Source organism: Martes martes (genome assembly GCF_963455335.1).
Source record: "Martes martes genome assembly, chromosome: 9".
Classification (NCBI taxonomy): Eukaryota; Metazoa; Chordata; class Mammalia; order Carnivora; family Mustelidae; genus Martes; species Martes martes.
In genome coordinates, this window is record NC_137896.1 from 81,161,145 (window position 1) to 81,179,260 (window position 18,116).

General features: G+C 37.6%; 1 protein-coding gene across 4 annotated transcripts in view; it reads right to left on the bottom strand.

Moving 5' to 3' along the window:
- Window positions 1–18,116, bottom strand: part of VPS54 (VPS54 subunit of GARP complex) — a 97,691-nt gene that overhangs the window by 10,387 nt on the left and 69,188 nt on the right. For 3 of the 4 annotated variants that reach the window (XM_080812634.1, XM_080812633.1, XM_080812632.1), the window contains 5 exons: window positions 16,855–16,918; window positions 15,569–15,674; window positions 14,557–14,644; window positions 13,672–13,793; window positions 13,492–13,572 (listed from right to left, as the gene is read on the bottom strand). In XM_080812634.1, coding sequence (XP_080668760.1) covers window positions 13,492–13,572; window positions 13,672–13,793; window positions 14,557–14,644; window positions 15,569–15,674; window positions 16,855–16,918 — 461 coding nt within the window. Of the gene's footprint in view, window positions 1–13,491; window positions 13,573–13,671; window positions 13,794–14,556; window positions 14,645–15,214; window positions 15,316–15,568; window positions 15,675–16,854; window positions 16,919–18,116 lie in introns of all 4 variants that reach the window. The other variant, XR_013967342.1, reaches the window with a different exon arrangement.

The following is an 18,116-nucleotide window of genomic DNA, read 5'->3' on the forward strand; positions in this document are numbered from 1 at the left end:
TTTAGTGAGTCCAGATATAAAGTCAACAAACATTTAATAAAACTGCCTGGTACATAACAAACTCTGGATACATATTTTCTTAAATGCGTGTATATATCTGCAGATATACACACATGTAATTATTAAGTATATAGGTATATATACGTACATATATATGTGTAAATATGTACATAGGTATATGAGTGTGTGTATGTATGTATGTGAATGTGTACGACTGAACAATGTGTCAGATGCTATGCTAGCTGGAGTGTACAAAGATGAATTAGAGACCGAGCGCTCTGGGGAGCTGACAGCCTAAAAGCTGGCTGGTATTCCAGAAAGTGGGCACTGCATGCTCCAAAAACATGGGTGAAGACACTTAGGCAACAGCAGAGATGGCTTCCCGAGCAGCACACCTGGACTGCTGAGTCTTCAAATGAAAAAAATTAAGTGAAAGTATTCCAAACAGAGGACATGCCGTATCACCTCAAATCCATTCTATGTACTATCTGATAAATACTACTAAAGTACAATTCTAATCCTATGATTTGTTATTTTAAAAATTTTTGGGTTCTACTTCTGTTTAAAATTTAGTAAGCTGTAAAAGAATATTCTACTACCCTCACCACAAGAAAAAACTGTAATTACTTACAAAATCTGAACTTTTCTTGAACCCATCAGACAACAGAGGTCCCAGGAAACAAAGGAACTAATTCCAAAGAGTGACAAGCCCCACTGAGGAGAAATGGGACACAGGAACTGTCTCACTTTGGCAGAGCATAGAAAGAAGAGACGACCACCACAGAAACAGATAGAAAGAAAACAGCTAACATTTTAACAAATTCCCAAGGACCAATTATGGACTACTATACATTTACAATAAATGAGAACACTGGCCACAAGGGAAGTATGCACTCACTCACAAGTTCTCCTCCATGGGTATCCAAAAGGTCCTCACAAACAATACTGGGGTCAGAACTGGAGACCACAGAATCATTCTCACAGACAAGCAGGAGGCGACTGGCTACCACTAGAGAAAAGGAACAAGAACTGCCCACTTCCGTGCACCCTCCTCTTAAAGCAAAAGCCTAAAGTCAACAGAGAAAGGGCACCAATTTCTTTATTCCCAGGGTTGTGAGGTTGTGAGGAACAGAAACAAAAAAATACCTTTAAGCCCAGGATCAAAAACCAATCAAAGTAGAGGTTGGCTACCACTGGAGGAGGGGTTGGAACACTGAGAAGGCTTAACATCCAAGGACTTAACCTGATTTTAAGACTTTTAATAATGCTATAGCAGTTAAGACATTAAGACATGGCATTGATCTAAGACAGACTTATAGACCAATGGAACAGAATAGAGAGTCCGAAAATAGACCCACAGGATAAAAGTCAATTGATTTTCAACAAAAGTGCCAATGGAGAAAGGACAGTCTTTTCAAAAAAAGGTTCTGGAACTATCCAGAAAAAAGAACACTCACTCATACTCTGCACTATATACAAAAATCAACTAGAAATGGATCACAGATATACATGTAAAACCTGAAGTAATAAAACCCTTCAGAAGAAAACACAGAATCACCTTTGTAACGTGGGGTATACAAAAATTTCTTAGGACAACAAGAAGCATGAATGATAAAAGAAAAAATGATAAACTGGAACTCATCAAAATTTAAAACTGTTCTTTCTATGACACTGTTAAGAAAATGAAAAGATAAGTGACAGACTGGAAGGAAATATTATGAAACACATATTTGATAAAGGACTTGTATCGAGAATATATAGAGAACTCTCACAACTCAATAACCCAATTTTTAAAAATTAGCCAAAAGTTTGAACATGCTACCAAAGAAAAGACATGGGTGAAAACCAATACATGAAAAGATGCTCAACATATAAGTTATTATGTAAACTAAAACCACAATGAGTTATCACTCAATACAGTCCTACTAGAGTACTAATTTTAAAAAACAGACATACAATAGAAAGTGCTGGTGAGGATGAAGAACCCCTAGAACTCTCATGTATCACAAGTAGGGGAAAAAATGGTATTAATGTTTCATTCACCTTCCTTTACCACCATTAGAGAGTCTAAGCAATTGGTAAAACACATGAAAAAAATGTGGCAGTTTTTTATAAAGATATCATGAAGTTTTACACTTCTATACAACCATCAATCTAATCCAAGGTATTTACACAAAAGAAATGGAACATGTACCCACATATAGATGTGTACATGCATTTTTATAACAGCAGATGAAAATCAGATCAGTGGTTGTCAAGGTTTTGGATGTGGGGAGAGAAGTGACTGCAAAAGCGCCTGAGAGAATGTTTAACAGTGATGGAACTGTTCTATATCTTGGTTGTGGTAGTTCTACCACCACATAGGTTAAAGTTAGCAAACTACGTATTTAGAAAGGATAAATCTTCCTGAACATAAATTATACCTCCATAAGCTGGACTTAAATCCATCAGCTTTCCGATGGTAGCAAAAACTCTTCACTGTCTTTCCAACATATCTCCCATTCCTCAGTTCAACCACCCTAATACATTAGCTAAATGGAATAACTTATCACTGTTATTTTAACAACAGCAAAAGCATTAGCAGTCAACATTTACTGGAAACTTGCTATAGTCAGACATATGATAAAAGAAAAGCACTCCACATAAATATTATCTCGTTAATCCTTACTACAACTTTATAAGGCTCTATTATTCTCCCCATTTAAAGACAGAAACTGAGGTTTAAAGGAGATTAATTTGCCCAAGGTGCTTCAGTGGCTTATCTGGGACAAACATGAACTTAGGTCTACCTGACTCCGAATCCCTGACAATGATCTTCCTCCTTATGACTCCTACCTATAATGCTGCTACCTCAAAGCACCTCTTTACCTCAACTTTGTTCGCCCTAACCATGCCTATCTTTAAAAGCAAAACTTACATGCATGCCTCATCCATAAAGTTTTCCCAGATCTCCCTCCTCAGCTGGCAACCAGCTCTTCCAAAGCATTAAAAGCTCTAATAGCACAAAACAGATTCCTTATTTAAGCTCTTTACATATTCTACCTTCTGTTATAATTATTGATATACTTTTCTTATTAGATAGTTTACTATTTGAGGGACAATAGTGAAGACTTCTTCACCTTATGTATCCCAGTTACCTAACACAATTTAATTTCCTGAACGAATGAATGAATGAATGAATACAGGCATAAATGACAGCTGGGACATTAGTTTAGCCAGTATAATTAGATGTTTATGTTTCATTCTATCCAAGCAATGGTACCATCACTTATTAGCTTTTTAGAATCAGCCTATATTACTGTGTTATCCTTCTTTCTCCAAATTAAATTTTCAGGAAAGAAAATAAAAAGCTAAAATTAAGAGGTTAACCCAAACCAAACACTGTCTGCTATCCTGGGATGAATTAAAAACAGAGCTAAACTCCTGGGTAACCCATGAAAGCAACTAGGGCAGGGAGTGGCAAACAGAGACTTGTTACCTGGGAGAATGTAATAGGTCAAGGTAACAGAAGTCTCAGTAGGAATATAGTAGTGAAAATACTAAGTTGCAAAGACTAGGCACATTCGTGACATTAAAAATAATGGGGAGGAGTATATTTAAAGTTTGTAAGACTTAAGACACATTAGTAACTAAATGCTGTATGTAAACTATAGAAACCCTTGTTCAAACAAGTTATTGACATTTTGGGATAATTGATAAATTTTAAATAGGAATAAACATTAGATGATACTAAGGAATTATTATTAATTTTGTTAAGTGTGATTTGGGAGCATGAATATGTAAGAAAGTATCAGTTTTTAGACATACATAACTGAATTATTCAGGGCTGAAATATCATATGCCTCACTTTTATTATAAAATATTTTATGGGGCAACACGGTGGCTCAGTAGGTTAGGCATCCAACTCCTGATTTTGGCTCAGGTCATGATTTAGGGTTGTGAGATCAAGCATATCCAGTTCTGCGCACAGCAGGAAATCTGCTTGAGATTCTCTCCTTTTGTTCCTCCACCCACCCTGGTAGTGCTCTCTCTCTAAGATAAATAAATCTTAAAAAAATAAAAAAATATTTTTGCAAAAAAAGCAAAATGTGACTGTTACATATAGGTGATAAATACATGGAAAGCTCATTAAATAATTATTTTTCTTTACCAATAAATAAATAAATAAATAAATAAATAAAATTGTCATAGGAAAAACTCAAGCCACAGTCCTAATTCTTGGTAAACCAACCAACCAAACAACGACAATGAAAAAAACCCCCACAGAATAAATCATGGATTTCAGTACCGGCACTTTTTTGGTTTTGCTTCATTATACTCCAGAGCTTATTACTAGTTCCACTATTTAACATTTACCTTATTTGGCACTATCAGGTACGTACAGCCCTCTGCCTTGTTGGATGGTAAACTTTTCTTTCTCTCTCTCTTTTTTTAAAGATTTTATTTATTTATTTGACAGAGAGATAGAGAGCACAGGTAGGCAGAGCAGCAGGTAGGAGAGGGAGAAGCAGACTCCCTGCTAAGCAGGGAGCCTGATGCAACACTCGATCCCAGGACCCTGACCTGTGCCAAAGGCAGACACTTAACTGACTGAGCCACTCAGGCACCCTGGTAAACTTCTTTCCTTAAAAATTAACTCATTACTTTTCTCCGAATCTTTATTTAAATGCGACTAGTTAACATAGAGTCTAATATTAGTTTCAGGTGTAGAATTTAGTGATTCATCACTTACATACAATAACTGTGGCTCATCACAAGTGCCCTCCTTAATCCAAATAAACCAGTTAACACATCCCCTGACCACTTCCCCTCCTGTAATAGATGGTAAACTCCTTTAGAGTAGTCACAGTGTATTATTTATTAACTTCTGGTAGACAGAAGGCCATGTATCAAAAAGGAAAACTGGGGTAACAGTACTGCTTTTGAATTTAGTTTGTACTTGGCAACCATAAAAATAGAGAATTCCTGGGGGAGGAGTCAAGATGGCAGAGAAGGAGCAGGCTGAGACAACATCAGGTAGCAGGAGATCAGCTAGATAGCTTATCAAACCATTTCAAACACCTACAAATCCAACAGGAGATCGAAGAGAAGAGGAGCAGTGATTCTAGAAGCAGAAAATCGACCACTTTCTGAAAGGTAGGACCAGCGGAGAAATGAATCCAAATCGACGGGAACACAGACCGCGGGAGGAGGGGGCAGGCTCCCGGCAAGCAGCAGAGCAACGGAGCACAAAACCAAAACTTTTAAAAGTCTGCTCCACTGATGGACATCGCTCCAGAGGCTAAACAGGGGTGAAGCCCACGCTGGGACAGCGTGGTCTCAGGTGCCGCGGGGTCACAGAAGGATCGGGGGTGTCTGAGTGTCACAGAGCTCACAGGTATTAGAGCGGGGAAGCCGACTACAGAGACAAAGCCGAGGAGTGAGCTCTCAACTCAGGGTTACCTTACTGTGATCCGTGGCACAGGTCACTGCTCTGTGAGGGGGGACCCCACAAGACCCGGGAGACTCCCCTGGAAGAGCTCAGGGATCTGCGGGTTCAGAGACTCCAAGCAGGGTTGTGTGCCAGAGACAGAGATGCTTGGTCACAGGCTGAGTGAGCTCAGAGCGCGGCCGGAGGCCAAGGAGACAGGAGTGATTGAGGCTTTTCTCCAAGGGCGCACTGAGGAGTGGGGCCCCAGCTCTGGGCTCCTCTGGGCCGGAGATTGGGAGGCCACCATTTTCATTCCCATCCTCCGGAACTCTATGGAAAGCATTCAGGGAACAAAAGCTCCCGAAAGCGAACCCGAGCAGATTACTTAGCCTGGCCCCTGGTAAGGGTGGTGCAATTTTGCCTCAGGTAAAGACACTTGAGAATCATTACAACGGGCCCCTTCCCAAGAAGATCAGCAAGAAATCCAGCAACGAACAAATTCACTTACCAAGGAGAACAGCGGAATTCCAGAGGAGGAGAAAGCAAAGCATGGAATTCATGGCTTTCTCCCCATGATTCTTTAGTCTTGCAAAGTTAATTAAATTTTTTTTAATTTTATTTTTTTCTTCTGCTAAATTTTTTTTAACTTTTACCCTTCCTCCTTTAACATTTTTTAACTAGTTTATCTTAACAATACCTTTCAAAAAAATTTTTTGAACCTTCATTATTATACTCACGTTTTATCTTTCATGGTATCTAACTTTATTTTTTGTATACACATGGGGTTTTTTCCTTCTAAAAAAATTTGAGATACAATTTCTTCTAATAGATCAAAATATGCCCTAAATGTAGCACAGGGCTTTATTCTAGTCTCCAGCCTGAGCAAATTCTCTCCATTTTCTTTTTCTTTATTCTCCTAACCAATTTATCTTATCAACTCCTTTTTTAGAAATTAAAAAAAATTTTTTTTTCATCTTTACATTCATATTCCATCCCTTCATCATGTTTACGCTTACATATGTTTTTCATTCTTTAAAATTTTGGGAGGTAGTTTCTTCCTAAAAGACCAAAATACCCCCAAAATTAAGTGGGTGAACCTGTTCTATTCACCAGTTTAATATATATATATATTTTTTTTCTTTTTTATATTTTTTCTTCATTTTTTTTCTCTTTTAAATTTTCTTTTTATTTTTCTGAACTTCTTTTTACCCGCTTTCTTCCCCCCCCATGATTTGGGGTCTCCTCTGATTTGGTTAAAGCACATTTTACTGGGGTCTTTGCCACCCTTTTAGTATTTTATTCGCTCCTTCATATATCCTTCTCTGGATAAAATGACACGGCGGAAAAACTCACTACAAAAAAAAGAACAAGACGTAGTACCAAAGGCCAGGGACCTAATCAATATGGACATAGGTAATATGTCAGATCTAGAGTTCAGAATGACGATTATCAAGGTGCTAGCCGGGCCTGAAAAAGGCATGGAAGATATTAGAGAAACCCAGTCTGGAGAAATAAAAGCCCTTTCTGGAGAAATGAAAGAACTAAAATCTAACCAAGTTGAAATCAAAAAAGCTATTAATAAGGTGCAATAAAGAATGGAGGCTCTTACTGCTAGGATAAATGAGGCAGAAGAGAGAATTAGTGATATAGAAGACCAAATGACAGAGAATAAAGAAGCTGAGCAAAAGAGAGACAAACAACTACTGGACCACGAGGGGAGAATTCGAGAGATAAGTGACATCATAAGATGACACAACATTAGAATAATTGGGATTCCAGAAGAAGAAAGAGAGCGGGGGAGCAGAAGGTATATTGGAGAAAATTATTGTAGAGAATTTCCCTAATATGGCAAAGAGAACAAGCATCAAAATCCAGGAGATGCTAAGAACGCCCCTCAAAATCAATAAGAATAGGTCCATACCCCGTCATCTAATAGTAAACGTTACAAGTCTTGGCAACAAAGAGAAAATCCTGAAAGCAGCCCGGGAAAAGAAGTCTGTAACATACAAGGGTAAAAACATTAGATTGGCAACAGACTTATCCACAGAGAACTGGTAGGCCAGAAAGGACTGGCATGATATATTCAGAGCACTAAACGAGAAAAACATGCAGCCAAGAATACTATATCCAGCTAGGCTATCATTGAAAATAGAAGGAGAGATAAAAAGCTTCCAGGACAAACAAAAACTAAAAGAATTTGTAAACACCAAACCAGCTCTACAGGAAATATTGAAAGGGGTCCTCTAAGCAAGGAGAGACCCTAAAAGTAGATCAGAAAGGAACAGAGACAATATACAGTTACAGTCACCTTACAGGCAATACAATGCCACTAAATTCATATCTCTCAATAGTTACTCTGAATGTAAATAGGCTAAATGCCCCAATCAAAAGACACAGGGTATCAGAATGGATAAATGGATAAAAAAACAAAACCCAACAATATGCTGTCTACAAGAAACTCATTTTAGACCCAAAGACACCTCCAGATTTAAAGTGAGGGGGTGGAAAACAATTTATCATGCTAATGGACATTTACCATGCTAATGGACATCAAAAGAAAGCTGGGGTGGCAATCCTTATATCAGACCAATTAGATTTTAAGCCAAAGACTATAATAAAAGATGAGGAAGGACACTATATCATACTCAAAGGGTCTGTCCAACAAGAAGATCTAACAATTTTAAATATCTATGCCCCTAACATGGGAGCAGCCAACTACATAAACCAATTAATAACAAAATCAAAGAAACACATCGACAATAATACAATAATAGTAGGGGACTTTAACACTCCCCTCACTGAAATGGACAGATCATCCAACAAAAGATCAACAAGGAAATAAAGGCCTTAAATGACACACTGGACCAGATGGACATCACAGATATATATACAGAACATTCCATCCCAAAGCAAAAGAATACACATTCTTCTTTAGTGCACATGGAACATTCTCCAGAATAGACCGCATCCTGGGTCATAAATCAGGTCTCAACCGGTATCAAAAGATTGGGTTCATTCCCTGCATATTTTCAGACCACAATGCTCTGAAGCGAGAACTCAATCACAGGAGGAAATTTGGAAAGAATCCAAATACATGGAAACTAAAGAGCATCCTTCTAAAGAATGAATGGGTCAACCAGGAAATTAAAGAAGAATTTTAAAAATTCATGGAAACAAATGATAATGAAAACACAATGGTTCAAAATCTGTGGGACACAGCAATGGCAGTCCTGAGAGGAAAATATATAGCCGTACAAGCCTTTCTCAAGAAACAAGAAAGGTATCAAATACACAACCTAACCCTACACTTAAAGGAGCTGGAGAAAGAACAGCAAATAAAGCCTAAAGCCAGCAGAAGAAAAGAAATAATAAAGATCAGAGCAGAAATCAATGAAATAGAAATCAAAAAAATAATAGAACAAATCAAGAAAACTAGGAGCTGGTTCTTTGAAACAATTAATAAGATTGATAAACCCCTGGCCAGACTTATCAAAAAGAAAAGAGAAAAGAGAAAGGACGCAAATAAATAAAATCATGAATGAAAGACGAGAGATCATAACCAACACCGAAGAAATACAAACAGTTATAAAAACATATTATGAGCAACTATACACCAGCAAATTTGACAATCTGGAAGAAATGGATGCATTCCTAAAGACATATAAACTACCACAAGTGAACCAGGAAGAAATAGAAAACCTGAACAGACCCATAACCAGTAAGGAGATTGAAGCAGTCATCAAAAATCTCCCAACTTACTGTTATGCTGGGGGAAAAAAAAAAAAAAAAAAAAATCTCCCAACAAACAAGAGCCCAGGGCCAGACGGCTTCCCAGGGGAATTCTACCAAACATTTAAAGAAGAATTAATTCCTATTCTCCTGAAACTGTTCCAAAAAATAGAAATGGAAGGAAAACTTCCAAACTCATTCTATGAGGCCAGCATCACCTTGATCCCCAAACCAGACAAGGATCCCACCAAAAAAGAGAATTACAGACCAATATCCTTGATGAACACAGATGTGAAAATTCTCACCAAAATACTAGCCAATAGGGTCCAACAGTACATTAAAAGGATTATTCACCACGACCAAGTGGGATTTATTCCAGGGCTGCAAGGTTGGTTCAACATCTGCAGATCAATCAATGTGATACAACACATTAACAAAAGAAAGAACAAGAACCATATGATACTCTCAATAGATGCTGAAAAAGCATTCAACAAAGTACAGCATCCTTTCCTGATCAAAACTCTGCAAAGTGTAGGGACACATACCTCAATATCATCAAAGCCATCTATGAAAACCCACCACAAATATCATTCTCAATGGAGAAAAACTGAGAGCTTTTCCGCTAACGTCAGGAACACGGCAGGGATATCCATTATCACCACTGGTATTCAACATAGTACTAGAAGTCCTAGCCTCAGCAATCAGACAACAAAAAGAAATTAAAGGCATCCAAATCGGCAAAGAATAAGTCAAACTATCACTCTTTGCAGATGATATGATACTACATGTGGAAAAACCAAAAGACTCCACTCCAAATCGCTAGAACTTGTATAGGAATTCAGTTAAGGGTCAGGATATAAAATCAACGCACGGAAATCAGCTGCATTTCTATACACCAACGACAAGACAGAAGAAAGAGAAATTAAGGAGTCAATCCCATTTCCAATTACACCCAAAACCATAAGATACCTAGGAATAAACCTAACCAAAGAGGCAAAGAATCTGTACTTAGAAAACTATAAAGTACTCATGAAAGAAATTGAGGAAGAAACAAAGAAATGGAAAAATGTTCCATGCTTATGGACTAGAAGAACAAATACTGTGAATATGTCTATGCTACCTAAAGCGATCTATACATTTAATGCAATTCCTATCAAAATCCCATCCATTTTTTTCAAAGAAATGGAAAAAATAATCCTAAAATTTATATGGAACCAGAAAAGACCTCGAATAGTCAGAGGAATGTTGAAAAAGTCAAAGTTGGTGTCATCACAATTCCAGACTTCAAGCTCTATTACAAAGCTGTCATCATCAAGACAGTATGGTACTGGCACAAAAACAGACACATAGAGCAGTAGAACAAAATAGAGAGCCCAGAAATAGACCCTCAACTCTATGGTCAACTAATCTTTGACAAAGCAGGAAAGAATGTCCAATGGAATAAAGACAGTCTCTTCAACAAATGGCGCTGGGAAAAGTGGACAGCCAGATGCAGAAAAATGAAACTAGACCATTTCCTTACACCACACACGAAAATAGACTAAAAATGGATGAAGGACCTCAATGTGAGAAAGGAATCCATCAAAATCCTTGAGGAGAACACAGGCAGCAACCTCTTCGACCTCAGCCACAGCACCTTCTTCCTAGGAACATCGCCAAAGGCAAGGAAGCAAGGGCAAAAATGAACTATTGGGACTTCATCAAGATCAAAAGCTTTTGCACCGCAAAGGAAACAGTTAACAAAACCAAAAGACAACTGACAGAACGGGAGAAGGTATTTGCAAACGACATATCAGATAAAGGGCTAGTATCCAAAATCTATAAAGAACTTATCAAACTCAACACCCAAAGAACAAATAATCCAATCAAGAAATGGGCAGAGGACATAAACAGACATTTCTGCAAAGACATCCAGATGGCCAACAGACACATGAAAAATTGCTCCACATCACTCGGCATCAGGGAAATACAAATCAAAATGACAATGAGATACCACCTCACACCAGTCAGAATGGCTAAAATTAACAAGTCAGGGGCGCCTGGGTGGCTCAGTGGGCTAAAGCCTCTGCCTTCGGCTCAGGTCATGATCCGAGGGTCCTGGGATCGAGCTCCGCATCAGGCTCTCTGCTCAGCGGGGAGCCTGCTTCCCTTCCTTTCTCTGCCTGCCTCTCTGCCTACTTGTGATCTCTGTCTGTCAAATAAATAAATCTTAAAAAAATAAAATAAATTAACAAGTCAGGGAATGACAGATGCTGGCAAGGATGCGGAGAAAGGGGAACCCTCCTACACTGTTGGTGGGAATGCAAGCTGGTGCAACCACTCTGGAAAACAGCATGGAGGTTCCTCAAAAAGTTGAAAATAGAGCTACCCTATGACCCAGCAATTACACTACTGGGTATTTATCCTAAAGATACAAATGTAATGATCAGAAGGGGCACGTGCACACGAATGTTTATAGCAGCAATGTCCACAACAGCCAAACTATGGAAAGGACCTAGATGTCCATCAACAGATGAATGGATAAAGAAGATGTGGTGTATATATATATATATATATATATATATATATATATACACACACACACACACACACAATGGAACACTATGCAGCCATCAAAAGAAATGAAATCTTGCCATTTGTGACGGTGTGGATGGAACTAAAGGGTATTACACTTAGCGAAATAAGTCAATCGGAGAAAGACAACTATCATATGATCTCCCTGATATGAGGAAGTCAAGAAGCAATGTTGGGGGTTGGGGGGTAGGAAAAGAATAAATGAAACAAGATGGGATCAGGAGGGAGACAAACTGTAAGAGACTCTTATTCTCAGGAAACAAACTGACGGTTGCCGGGGTAGGGGGGCCGGGAGAGGGTGGTTGGATTATGGACATTCGGGAGGCTATGTGCTATGGTGAGTGCTGTGAAGTGTGTAAACAAGGCGATTCACAGACCTGTACCCCTGGGGCTAATAACACATTATATGTTAATTTAAAAAAAATAGAGAATTCCTAAACAATAATTTTTCTCCATACAAAACTGGAAACTAATTTAACAGGTACAGCATAATATAGGTATGTCTGCACACAAATATAAATTCCTTAAGCTTCTTAAAAGCATAAAATATCTATGTTATGTATCAACTACACCCAACATTCTCAAAGTGTTGTGTGGGGACACCTGGGAGTCAGAGACTCTTTGTGGGAATCTGTGAAGTAAAAACCATTTTCATAATACTACTAAACTATTACTTCTTCACACTCATTCTCTCATGTTTAAAGAATGGAGATTTTTAAATGACTTTCAACAATGTCATTGTTCTGATGGCCACGTGTTTGTGTATTCTTGTGTTTTAAATTTTTCTTAGTTTTAACTTCTAGTATGGTACTTACTGATAGGTAAAATTTGCATGAATAAAAGTTCTTTGTCATCTGCAATTATTTTTAAGTATAAAGAGGTCCTGTGACCAAAACATTTAACAATTAAACAAATGCAATCTTATTTTCCAAGGACTCTTTCCTCACTGTCATCTTCAAAGATACAAGCCCACATCTAATCTCTGTGAATAGGCACTGCTTCCCCTTTCACTTTTATGATTTTCACATGCTTGTTGCTCTTTCCATCTCAGAATCCTAAAGAATGCAAGTGGCAGGAAAGCATACCAAAGTGCCTGGGTTGATGATTACCCTAAATATACTCCCAAGCATGCACATATAAACTCAATAAAGCTTCAAAATTCCAAGTTATGAAATTTCTGCTTTCTTCCTAAGATAGGTGTTGAACTTAGGGAATGAAAAGGGTAGGGGATAGGGCAAAAGTGACTAGGTCTGATAAAGTGACATTTTTCTAAAGTTACCCTCCAGTGTAACAGAGGATTCACTGGAAACCATTGCTTCTTTTAATGACCCATTCAGAATAGAAAGCAAACAGGAAACAGATACTAAAACTGATTATCTATGAGGGAAATAATAGAGCACCTCAGACTCTGCCATTATAGTCTGGAAAATAAAGAACATACCTTACCACAAATAATTTATTTACTTTTTTCTCTATTTTGATCTTTTTTCTCTCAATTCTGTCTGTGGAAGACTTTCAGACAAAAACCTAGTTTGAAGAAGGCACGTATTTGTCGATGCAGCTCATATAAAATTACTTCAGCACAGGGTTTCTTTCATTCTTAAAATAATCTCCCTCCTGTCCCCTTCCAGCCCACTTAGGATACAATTATCCATTATTTGGGCAATCTGAACATTTTATTGAGTTTTTCTAAACCCTGATGAATTTGACTAGTTAGACAACTGCGAAAAGGCACAATGCCTTTAAACAATACCTAATAATTTCCATAAATCATTTACCTTAGATAATAGCTTGTCAAATAAGCTATCCATTATCGCTACCAGCTTGGCTGATATTTCAGCAATGTGGTCATGGTAGTCCTGTAATGAGAAAGAACACTATATTTTAAAGTCCCTGGGACACATCTAAAAAATACTTAGCAATTACGAAACTCCAGTAAAAAATCTAAGGAAAAGTACCTTAGTGATATGATCAAAATGTCTAAGCATGCTATACTGCTTAGGCTGCAGTCGAGCTTCAAAATGAGCCCTGATCACAGGAATGTAGTGCACAATTAACTGCAAACAACGTGAAGAAAGAGCTGAAGATCCAGGAAGTGAATATATCAGGGAGAAACAAAAAACGGTATTAGTTGAGTTTAAATATCAAATTAAACAAAAAATGTCAATTAGTTTCCTACAGTTTATTTCATCAATGACGAACACACAACAGAAAGCAACATTATTTCACTTCTGTTAAGAAAATGATTTGGGGAGCGCCTGGCTGTCTCAGTCAGTTGGGCATCTGACTCCTGGTTTTGGCTCGGGTCATGATCTCATGGTCGGGGTTGAGCCCCACATTGGGCTCCGTGCTCAGTGCGGAGTCTGCTTCAGATTCTTTCTCTCTCCCTCTCTGCCCCTTCCTGCTTGAGTGCTCTCTCTCAAATAAATAAAAAAAATTTTTAAAAATTATTTGGTACTGAATAATGTAGCAAACATGCTGGTTTTCCCAATGAACTCAAGTTGTTGGTATTACTGACATGAGGAAGCTAAGGGGAAAACTGATTCTCTTCTGACATTCAGATTCCTTTCACCTCAAAGCACCTCATACTTACTACATCTTAACATTTTCTATAGTGGTGCAACTTCCAAATAACTTTGTATTTATTAGAGTGGAAATTCTTCCTAACATTTCCCCAGAAGTTACTTTTTCAGTTATGGTAATAAATAGAAGATGAAGCACATTTGCTACTTTTACAGCCTTTTAATTAGAGTCATAAGAACATCAGGTATAATAAAAACACAATGAGGATGGTGACCTCACTGTAAAATCTCAGCATGTGAATTAAAAGCAAGAATCCATACCCAAATTTTTTGTAGTTATTGTTTTTAGTCCAACAACTTGCAGTGCACCAGCTCCGAGAACTAACTGGCAACTTCTTGAATTGAAGTACTAACAAAGGAAGGAGAAAAAAAAGCCCAACAATTTATTAAAAATTATTCTATATATGCTGGCAATGTGTCTACAGTTTTAAAAATACATTCCTCTTTCCTCTCATTCAAGAACCAAATGGATTTTCTAGTAGGAGCAATTAGGACCTATTTATGTAATGACAGAAAAAGGGATGATGTTAATATTTATTGTCTGGTGGGAAAAAAGTGAAATTCTAAAAAACAATTGTTCAGAAGTTAATCTTTAATCTACATTCATAAAACTAGTTCAGTTTCACTGAAACAATATACTATATGTTAATTATACTTTAATAAAAAAACAATTTCAGTTTTAGTCATTCATAGTGGAAGGTCCTATTTTCAAAAGGGTAACAAAATCTTTCTGGACTAAAATATGACAACTCAATTTGAGGGCAGAATTAACTGATTAGACATTTGGAAAAAATGTCTAATTTTCTTTATACTAGCAGTTAAAAATACCTGTTAAAATGAAATGGCTGAATAAGATTATCTCCACATTTTCATTTTACATCAATGGTTCTGAAAGAATGATTTAAGAAAAATCTCTAACCTTAGTGAGATGAATTTTGTAAAGTTCAGTGAATTCCTTCCATGCACATTTGAAACCAGTCCAGGTTTTTTGACCTAAGTGGCCTCAGTCATGTTCAGCACCTAACGAACAAATCATCTCCTGTCTCCAATGTCATTAACAACTCTATGGGTATAATGAGGAATCACTAAAAGTGAGAAGGAAGTAGGCGGCCTTCTTCCAGTAACATGTTGTGATTCAACCACAATTAAATGTCACAAAATTAATGTCTTAAAGATAACTAAACCTTGAAATGTCTTAGTTTGAAGACTGGTCATACCCTAATGAATTACTTATTTCAACTATTTTTCCATCACAGAGTGAAATCATACACACCTTCAATAAATCTGACAGACGAGTAAGCATGTCAGTAGTAACAGATGGGATATTGTCCACACACTGGCAATATTCAAGGATAATTCTTATCAACAGCAGTACAGTTCTGTAAAAAAAGAAAGATGACCCAAGAGGAAGTCAAAACGAGAAGGTTAAAATGATTCAACACATAAAAATCAATACTGACCTTGGTAACTACGAACTTACATGTTTTACCTATAAATGCAGCAGAGTAGAGACTTAAGTGAAGCAAGACAGATTCCTCGGGTGCAAAATGAAGGAGGCACTCATTTTCAGGGTCATGCAACTACAGGGTCAGCACTGCATGGCACCAAGAATGAGTACTTCCTTAAGTCTGGTGCTCTGGCACATCACTCTCTGTGTGGCATTCCTATTAAGCCTCTTCAATAAGGCAGGTATGCTGGGGCGTGGAGCCTGCTTGGAACTGTCTCTCTCCCTCTCCTTCTGCCCCTCCCCCCCTCAAAAATATATAAGGCAGGTGTCCCATTCCTCGCCAAAACACTGACAAAAAGCCTACCCAGTGCTACTGATTATACAGTAGGTGCTCAATCATAACTGTTGAATTAATGATGGGAATGTAGTCTTGATTTTCTTAGTGAGATGAAAGAGAAACTGTGGCTTCAAAGAACAATGGTATCTCCTAAAAAGTTTATTGGTAAGTCACAAAAAGTTCTCCTGAGAAAGTTAGCAGCTCATTAGCTGAACATGTCATAAATTGAAAAGAAACACTACTGGGAGGTATAAATAAGTTTGAGATTAAGGTGAATAGAGCCATTCATTAGGGGACATCCAAGTTCAACGAGATGCTCAGAAATGAGTGATCCATATAAAATAATGTTTTATAAATCTGAAGGATATCAGGAAGTAGTGATTCAAGAAAGTAAGTGTCTAGCCCTTATAACAGCTTAATTGTCACCATATATTACTCTCCATGCATAACTTCTAGTGTCTGCTTTACTGGGTAGAGGTCCACTGCTTATCTTTTCTAATCTTCTCTCAGAAGATAAAATATTCTCCTCTTAGCCAGGGAGTTGTTTTTTTGGGAGCGGTCTTTTTGCCTGAAGAGCCAGAAAGCCAGATAGCCAGAGGGTGACTAATGTCATCAAGCAAGAATAACAAGATAAAGAGTAATTAAGGAAAGAATCATAATTATTTGTAAGATTTAAAATTGTCAATCTAAAATTTCCAATTCACATCAAGCAGGAACTAGAAGACCTATGTTTTAAGTAACTGACTCAACTAATGAAGAAAAATGTGTCACTCACCCAACAACAGCATACTGTTGTCCCTCTACAATGAGAACTTCCGCTGGTTTCCTTTCTTCTGTAGCTAGAGAGTAAAACAAATAACCAAGAGAGACACAGGAACAAGATGAAACAAATTATTAGAGGAAAAACTTTCAACTAGAAAAAAACCGAAGAAGATCTTAGGGCCCAATTTAGGGCCTGGTAAGGCCTGAGACTATCTTATTCCTGAAAATAAGTATCTACTTTTGGGAAGCAATTTGGCAGACAATAAAGTATACTGGGTTTGCAATCAGAGAAATGTGGATTTGAGTTCCAGTACTATCAGTTATTGGATACATGACCTCGTGTATCCAAGAAGTTAATAGAAGACTATTAACTTCTTTTAGTCTCAACATCTGTGTCCATCAAACATGGATAACAGTATCTATCACCTCATTGCTGTTGTTAACGACAGAGATCATGACTACAAACTGCCTATCCTAGGTCTGGTACATGGTAGGTGATCAGTAAGTAGTAAAGGAAAAAAATATTAGTCTGGAAAGGCAGAACTAGAATTTCAACTGGTTGTCATTATTATAATTCTCAGAATACAAGCTAATTCCTATATTCAGTGGAGGTTTTTTTTTAAGATTTTATTTATTTATTTGGCAGAGAGAGAGCACAATTAGGCAGAGAGGCAGGCAGAGGGAGAGGGAGAAGCAGGCTCTCTTCTGAGCAGGGAGCCCAAGGTGGAACTCGATCACAGGACCCTGGGTTCATGACATGAGCCAAAGACAGATGCTTAACAAACTCAGCCACCCAGGTGCCCCTATACATAATATGTTTTTAATTTTCAAGATTTTAATCCAGAAATTGTTTTATTTTCAGCATGTGGCATTTATCATTATAAAACAAAATTCAGAATGTTGAAGTAAAAATAACAGTAAACTGGATTACTGTTTGTCCTGAATCAGCCAAATCAATTAGATTATCATGGGCAAGTCATCATGTTTCCCTAAGCTTCAAATCCCTTTGACTTGACACTAAATATCTACTTCCTCATTTCTATCAAGGCAAAAAATTCAGTGTGATACAATTTCTAAACATAACTCATGCTGTATGTCAGATTAAATTTCTGAGGACAGGGATTGTGTCTTAATCAGTTCTCCATATTGCAGAGAGAATCGCCAGAGCATAGTAGTGTAGAGGGTCCTAAAGTCAGTGGGCCTGAATTTGGAGCCTATGTCTACCACTTCCTAGCTCTGGAACCTTGCGCAAATTGTCTAATCTGTTTGTGTCTC